General features: G+C 33.5%; 1 protein-coding gene across 1 annotated transcript in view; it reads left to right on the forward strand.

Annotated features, from left to right (window-relative positions):
- Window positions 1–5,679, forward strand: part of TNFSF14 (TNF superfamily member 14) — a 473,762-nt gene extending 468,083 nt beyond the window's left edge. The window contains exon 4 of the mRNA XM_044084711.1: window positions 3,748–5,679. Coding sequence (XP_043940646.1) covers window positions 3,748–4,163 — 416 coding nt within the window. The 3' untranslated portion in view covers window positions 4,164–5,679. The remainder of the gene's footprint in view (window positions 1–3,747) is intronic.
- Window positions 5,680–10,000: the final 4,321 nt, after the last annotated feature.

Here is a 10,000-nt window from a genome sequence, read left to right on the forward strand (position 1 = left end):
TACATATTCATATATACACTCATAGCCATATGCACTAATATATAGATATAGATATACATATGTATATAAATACATATTCATATATACACACGTAGTCATACGCAGTCATATATTGATATCCATATACATATACATAAATACATATTCATATTTACACACTTAGCCATATGCACTCATATATAGATATACATATACATATATATAAATACATATTCATATATACACACGTAGCCATATGCACTCATATATATAGATATACATATATATATATATATAAATACATATTCATAAATACACATGTAGCCATACGCACTCATATATAGATATACATATTCATATATTTAAATACATATTCATATAAACACTCGTAGCCATATGCACTCTTATATAGATATACATATACATATATATATAAATACATATTAATATATAAACACGTAGCCATATGCACTCATATATAGATATAGATATACATATATATATAAATACATATTCATATATACACATGTAGCCATACGCACTCATATATAGATATACATATACATATATTTAAATACATATTCATATAAACACTCGTAGCCATATGCACTCATATATAGATATAGATATACATATATATATAAATACATATTCATATATACACATGTAGCCATACGCACTCATATATAGATATACATATACATATATTTAAATACATATTCATATAAACACTCGTAGCCATATCCACTCATATATAGATATAGATATACATATATATATATATATATATATATATATATATATAAATACATATTCATATATACACATGTAGCCATACGCACTCATATATAGATATACATATACATATATTTAAATACATATTCATATAAACACTCATAGCCATATGCACTCATATATAGATATAGATATACATATATATATGAATACATATTCATATATACACATGTTGCCATACGCACTCATATATAGATATACATATACATATATATAATACATATTCATATATACACACGTAGCCATATGCACTCATATATAGATATAGATATACATATATATATAAATACATATTCATATATACAGACGTAGCCATATGCACTCATATATAGATATACATATACATATATATAAATACATATTCATATATACACTCGTAGCCATATGCACTCCTATATAGATATAGATATACATATATATATAAATACATATTCATATATACACACTTAGCCATACGCACTCATATATAGATATGCATATACACATATATAAATACATATTCATATATACACACACGTAGCTATATGCACTCATATATACATATGCATATACATATATATAAATACATATTCATATATGCACACGTAGCCATACGCACTCATATATAGATATACATATACATATATATATAAATACATATTCATATATACACAATTAGCCATATGCACTCATATGTAGATATACATATACATATATATAAATACATATTCATTTATACACTCATAGCCATATGCACTAATATATAGATATAGATATACATATGTATATAAATACATATTCATATATACACATGTAGCCATACGCACTCATATATAGATATACATATACATATATATAAATACAAATTCATATATACACACGTAGCCATACACAGTCATATATTGATATCCATATATATATACATATATATAAATACATATTCATATTTACACACTTAGCCATATGCACTCATATATAGATATACATATACATATATATAAATACATATTCATATATACACCCGTAGCCATATGCACTCATATATATAGATATACATATATATATAAATACATATTCATATATACACATGTAGCCATACGCACTCATATATAGATATACATATACATATATTTAAATACATGTTCATATAAACACTCGTAGCCATATGCACTCATATATAGATATACATATACATATATTTAAATACATATTCATATAAACACTCGTAGCCATATGCACTCATATATAGATATAGATAACCATATATATATGAATACATATTCATATATACACTTGTAGCCATACGCACTCATATATAGATATACATATACATATATATAAATACATATTCATATATACACATGTAGCCATATGCACTCATATAAATATATATATATATATATATATATATATATATATATATATATATATATATATATATATACATACATATTCATATATACACTCGTAGCCATATCCACTCATATATAGATATAGATATACATATATATATAAATACATATTCATATATACACATGTAGCCATACATACTCATATATAGACATACATATACATATATATAAATACATATTCATATATACAGACGTAGCCATATACACTCATATATAGATATACATATACATATATATAAATACATATTCATATATACACTCGTAGCCATATGCACTCCTATATAGATATAGATATACATATATATATAAATACATATTCATATATACACATGCAGCCATACGCACTCTTATATAGATATACATATACATATATATATAAATACATATTCATATATACACACGTAGTCATATGCACTCATATATAGATATACATATACATATATATAAATACATATTCATATATACACACGTAGCCATACGCTCTCATATATAGATATACATATACATATATATAAATACAAATTCATATATACACACGTAGCCATACGCACTCATATATGGATATACATATATATATATATAAATACATATTCATATATACCCACGTAGCCATATGCACTCATATATAGATATACATATACATATATGTAAATATATGTTCATATATACACACGTAGCCATATGCACTCATATATAGATATACATATATAAATACATATTCATATATACACACGTAGCAATATGCACTCATATATAGATATACATATACATATATATTAGGTAAGTAGAGGCTAGGGGAATCAAATCCAGGGCTGCAGAATGAAGGGCATTAATCCTGTATCCTTCCCCATTTACTGTAAGCTGGCAGCTGTGGGTTTGACTGTTTTTTAATGAAGCTTGGGCAGTATACCATTACCATTATTTATGTGATAAACTCTGAACATGTTTATATGGCAGAAAGTTTTGCAGCTACTCTGTCCACCTGAGTATAGAGGCGTGTGTCTGAAGTTACTTTCTATGGTACAGATTTTGGATATGACATAATTATACACTCTTTACATGACCCATCTCTCAATAAGCAATGTAGATCTATAATTTATGTATTTATTTATTTATTGCAGTTGTTCACTGGGAACGTCCACTGGGCTTAGAATGTACCCATTTTCAGTGACGGCCCATGGAGGAAAGCTCCACAATAATTAAATACAATTAATAATATAAAATATTAATACACATAAGAATAACAAGCAGTAGATTCACAATCATGACAAAATAGACTTAATAACAGGCGTACATACTAACACACGTCAGTGTAAAATATATCTGGAAGGATCATAGCAGAGGGAAGTTAAATTCAGTGTTCAAATAGAGGGCTAAGGAGGGAAAGTAGTAAAGCTATTATGTACAGATGCTGTATATAACAAAAGTAACCGAAGTATCAGACATGAAGGAAGTTCTGTCCTCAGGCTAGTGACCACTGACTATAAGTATGCATTTTTTAATAATCTTAATTTGCCCTGTGATTGCATGTGAATCTTGATACTTTGTTTAAATACTAAACCACACTTTAATTTTCATACAGGTTGTAACTGCAGTCCTTCTGATGGAGACCTCCTCTACTGGGAAGACAAGAAGGGTCTTGCATTTAAATCTCAAACTGGTTATCACAATGGAGCTTTACTCATCAAGAAAACTGGTTATTATTATGTGTATTCAAAGTTAATGTTGGGAGAAGTTGAATGCATAGATACTAAAATGAAACTTTTTAAGCACATTGTTGTGAAAAGGAATGACAAATATCCAAGTGAGATCACCTTGATGAGCTCGCGTCGTTTCTTGTGCATAAATCTGAGCACTGACCAATGGCTAGAGAACAGCTTCTTAGGTGGATTATTTTATCTAGATGATGGTGACCATATCTCTGTCCGAGTAACCGAGAAAGGCCTGGTTCGAATAAAAGATGGAACAATGTCTTATTTTGGTGCATTCATGTTATAAAGGCAAAGACAATGAATATACAAAAACAGCAACATGAAGTGTCACTGTTTCATTGTTGGAGAAACGTGTTAAATAACTGTGTGTAATCACATGATCACCATGTGACTGTGGTGAGAGTAGTACTTCATAATGCCATCTTTTGACCTGGTGTAATCACATGACCACCACGTGACTGTGGTGAGAGTAGTACTTCATAATGCCATCTTTTGACCTGGTGTAATCACATGACCACCACGTGACTGTGGTGAGAGTAGTAGTAGTACATGATTCTATGTTTTGACCTGGTGTAATCACATGACCACCATGTGACTGTGGTGACAGTAATAGTTCATGATGCCATGTTTTGACCTGCTTGTGCCATTTAGAAAGATGGTGTCACCACAAGTGCATCAAACAACACTATCCTGCTATGGATGAGAAATTATTTGTTGACGTTTCCTGATTACATACATTAGGGCAAATTACCAGCAACTTCTTTTTGATTTTCTTGAGTATTGAATGTATTGCTCAACCTCTGTACTGCACTTTGCTCTGATTTCTGCTTTCCATTTTCTCAGTTCATATTTTTCCCTTTCGGATTGAGGAGTCTAACATAATTCTCAGAATTAATTGTTATGGTTGTGCTTTGTTGTACTTACACAGCAGATGTCAGTTTATAACGCATTTCCTCAAAAGTTGGGAAACCACGTAATTCTATATCACATTGCATAAAATCATATTTTCAAAACCAACAAGTTTTTAAGTAATGCATATATAAGTGTCATCAGGTTTATGAGTTATGGCCCTCTTCAAAAGGAACCTTGATGATTGGATGGGAGATAGGAAATTCACCCCGGGGATCACATCAGTCGCCCTGCTAGACAGGGGTCCAGGGAAGTAAATACTGTGAGAAGAAATAGCCAGGGAATTGTTATGGCTAGGCTTGTATAGGACCTAGGGCCGATAGCCTAGTACCAACCTATGAACTTATGTATTACGCTTGTAAGTTACTTAGGACTTTAATGAAATGTGTAACACAGTGAATGATTTTTGGGATAGAGAGTGAGCTGGTATATGGCCAATAATTATTTGTTTAGCTTGATTGTAGGGCTAATTCAGTATAGAGTATTTTCAGTCACAACCTGCATGCACAGTCTATCGCAAGCCTTTTGCATATTGTTTATTGTGTCAGATGACAATTTAGTGTCTGAATGGTGAGATACTTCAAAAGTTGCTGCAGATGAAATCATTTAAGAATTCCTTTACTGGGAGGTGGCATGACCACAGAGTTTGATATTACGTGGTTCTTGCTGAATGAAGGTAGATGTTCTTTATACCATCCACTCTCTAGTTTGTGGTAGCATTCTGACCTGGGGAAGACATAATGAGATTTTTACTCGAATATGAAAGCTGCTCATGCCCCATCTGTTGCAGGTCTGCTATAGCCATTCTTTGTGGTTTGTGAAATGAATACAATCATGGCCGGTGTTAGTTGACACATTAGCAAAAACAGATAAATGCAGTCTGTAACCCTACAGTAAACAGCAAGTATATCTTCTGAATGAGACAGATTACAATTGTTACTGATTATTGGTTTGTGCAGAGCATTTTCGTTTACAAAGACATCCATTGTGATTAAACTAATTCGCAGAATTATGTGCAGTTTTCTGATGTGCCCCAGCTTCACACTGTACTAACATTAACAACAAAGGCAGTTGCTTGCTACATTCCTTTTCAAAAAGGCAAATCCTACAATGGTGATTACAATCATGATGTTATCTTTTTAATGTAAGGACTCAAAGCAAATATATGGTTTCACAATATTTAATAAAACAACATTAATATTATATAAGAATATGTCTGCTGAGATTTATTTAAAACATAGCAAAATAATGTCAGTTACTAAATCACAGTAACCAAACAGCCAGTTATTTCATGCCGTTTGAGAACGGATCTCACACAATAAGGATATACTAAGGGACAGAAACATGCATGTTGATATCACATTGGGACCACCTGTTTAACCTAGGTTGCCCATTTCCAAACAGTCTGGATAATTGCAGATTTTACTGTGCCAAAAGCTTCTTTCTTTCACATACCCTTGTACAATTTTTATTACGCCTGTGATATGAACTGTTAAATCATGTCACAAAGGGGCTTCAACATAACCCTCACCTCTTCTGAACAGATAGATTTCCTTTTATCTTTCTGATATATCCATTTTATATTTTCAACTTGCATCCTCTTGGTCACAAAATTATTTATTTGTTTATGAGTTGCTCATGTGAAACATGGCGCTCATGAAACTCTGCACATGCCATTGAAGTACTTAAAACTTTTCAGCATCATTTGCCCTCATCGTTTTATTCCAGGCTACATTTTCTAGACTTTAAAATTGTTTTAGTACAGTATAAAATTTTAAAACTTTTCCTGCTTTTCATGGAAACACACTTCACAGCAAAGGTGAGATTTCCGGTATGAGCATGAGAACTTCTTAGCTATCTGTAGAAAGGTAACAACTTTATACAAAGTGACAACATTATGGAACAAACATATTCTAATAGAAGATATATGCTTCAGCCTGTTTGGAGTTTTCTTCCTTTTCAAATCACTTGCTTTATCCTTTTACGTGATTAAAGTAGCCTACCTGAAAATGAGTGGATTAGGTATTGAAGCTTGTTCTAGACAGACTACAAGTCTATCTCAGAAATCGCACAGTGGATTAGGTATTGAAGCTTGTTCTAGACAGACTACAAGTCTATCTCAGAAATCGCAGAGTGGATTAGGTATTGAAGCTTGTTCTAGATAGACTACAAGTCTATTTCAGAAATCGCACAGTGGATTAGGTATTGAAGCTTGTTCTAGACAGACTACAAGTCTATGTCAGAAATCGCACAGTGGATTAGGTATTGAAGCTTGTTCTAGACAGACTACAACAAGTCTATCTCAGAAATCGCACTTCCATAAAACTGGGAAGAAAATGAAACAGCTGGAGAATAGATGCAGGGATGGAATCTACTCACTGCATAAATAGTGCCTTAGCTGAGGCTCAAACCTACACACTTTTGGATTAGAGGCAGCAGTTCCACTGACTGTGTCATGGCATTCCCTCTTTTTATCTCAAATGGCTTCTCTGTCTTAAATTGGCTTCTGAATATTCCCAATCCCCCGCACACACACACACTGATTCTATGACTCTCATTTGGGTTAGGTCAAAGTGTCAGACAGTTTGTAGTCTGTCTTGGTTCCTGGTGTTGTGATGGGAAGAATATCTGCTTTTATCAGTCTTCAGGGATCATATTTAACTCTGATGATCTATTAAACAGATTAATTAATAGTGGTACAAGTTATTTTGTCATATATCTGAAATGTCAGGAGAGCAGCCTATTACATCCCATTACCTTAGGCATCTTTAATTTTGGAGCTATTTCCAGATTTGTCTTCTTTAAATGGACTAGCTAAAAATGATTAAACTGCACACAATTATAAGCTGTATTTTACAAGGATTCCTGCTTTTCCTTCTTGGATACTGACTAGATGTGTTCATTCAGCAGTCGTGTTTTTAACTATCCTTTTCTGTTTATCCCTCCAATTTTATAAGAATTTGGCATTGTTACAAGCACTAAGTATCTGAATCTATTTTCTGCAAATAAATGAAAGTGAATGAGAAAAGGTATGATGTGTAGAAACCACAAGCAAAGCAGAAGGTCTATTAATGTAAAAAGTTATTATTTCCATATTTATAAAGCTGTAATGATTAGAAAAATGTTGGAATGTTTATTTATGCAAAATTTGGGAGGGATGATATATAATTCTATATATGGCAATGTTAATGGGGTTGCTCTGTGTAGATGGCCTAAAGACTACTACAGGCAGCAGTCTTTAGGGAGTCTTTCAGATGGCGCAGTGGTGCAGCGGTTGCACTGTCTCCTCACAGCAAGAGGTTCTCTGGTTTGATTCTCAGCTGGGGTGCCTTCTGTGGAGAGTCTGCATGTCACCCATGTGGGGTTCCTCCCCATTACAAAGAGATGCATATGGAGTGTTTCTCCCCTGGCCTCCACTGAAAATTGGTTGATTCCAAGTCAGGCTTTCCTGGTAAGCAAATGTTAAATAAAATAAATTATGCACCAATTAGCAGAGAACAGCACCCCAGGTATGCATGAACAATTTAGTATGAAGGTGTGCATCTTCTTTCATGTATGGATATCAGATGTCTGCAACTATGCAGACAAAAAGTGATGTCACAGATATCACCTCATCTATATCATCTAAGATGGCCCACGTGTCCCACTAGCAATGATGGAAACAATATGGAGATGTGGAAAGCCAGCAGAGAAACAAACTGTTGATAACTGGCAGTTATATCTTCAACAGTGTGAAAGTTTTAAAAATCTAAGCATATTGGCATATATTGAAAAGGAGGAAGGGACATTGCCATGACTACACCATGGCATAAGCAAAGGCTGATGGGAAAAGGGAGGGGGGACTGCCATGAGCATGCCATGGCATAAGCAAAGTCTGATGGGAAAAGGGAGAAGGGGCACTGCCATGAGCATGCCATGGCATACACAAAGGCTGATGGGGAAGACTGTTTACATTCATAAGTTCATCATTATCATCAAAATGCAGTAGAGGTGACTCCGTATGGACATTTGGCTGATATATGTATAAATATATACACTGAACTAGACACCTTGTCAAGTACTGACAAAACTGCATCTCACATGGATGACTCAGATACACCAGAAGTTGTCCATTCCTAGCCTTCAAGCAGGGCACTGGCGTGATGTATGCACAGATTTTGATGTGAGAAAATACAAGGTTTGCAACAGAAGGTGGACAGTTTGCAGAACTATTGTATGTGCAGGTGCCCAGTAAAGTCATGTACATTTCTACAGATTTGCAGAACTATCATATGTGCAGGTGCCCAGTAAAGTCATGTACATTTCTACAGAGGTACAAATGTGATGTGAATTACAATATAATGATGTTATTGATCCTAACTGTAGATAATAAAATACATCCAAGCTCATCAATTTGGTAAGATACGGACATGCCATTCATAACAATGATATGTCAGTTATGTACAGCACGTGAACAACGCTTAATAACGAAGCATTTTTGGTGCTTTTACTCACAAGTCACTCGACTTCACACTTACAGTGTGGTGCATAATTTGTTGTTACAGTCATGGGAGGAGCACACAGTGCATTCTCTGCCTTTGTACTATCAGATTTTGATATCACTACTCTTAAAAAGTGTTAGGCCCAGCCTTCCTCCTATGCAGGAGAAGGTATGTTTGTTCCATTATATTTAATGCATATGAGGAGGGTACAGTGACTTGATGTGATGCAGCTCTATGGGTTTGACACCAGATTCAAACTCAATACTGAATGTTTGTTTGGCCTTCAAGGTGACAGCAACAGCAGCATTGATCGGTCTGTGATTATGTAATTATGTACAGAATACATTTGTACTAAGATGGAAGTGGAACATCTCAGCACGTTCCTCCAATATACCCAAGATTCTAGGCCATGGCCAATTTATATGCATAGGGAGTTCCACAGAATCAACATTTCTGCATTTATTTTACTAAAATTACTATAACTGCCAAACTTTGAATTCATTTTGTGGTTTGGTGGTTTGGACAGTATCTCTTCCCTGTTGAAAATACTTGTCATGTCAGTTGTATAAATATTGCCTTATGCATTTGGAGGGAGGACCATATGCATGGATAACAAACAAAACTGGATGGCCAGGAGATCTTAATACAGGTAACCAACAAGAGCAGATGGCCAGGATATCTTACTACAGCTGACCTGCAAGAGTGGATGGCCAGGATATCTTACTACAGCTGA

Source organism: Protopterus annectens, chromosome 9.part0 (assembly GCF_019279795.1).
Source record: "Protopterus annectens isolate FY-2018-M chromosome 9.part0, PAN1.0, whole genome shotgun sequence".
In the NCBI taxonomy this organism is placed as follows: Eukaryota; Metazoa; Chordata; order Ceratodontiformes; family Protopteridae; genus Protopterus; species Protopterus annectens.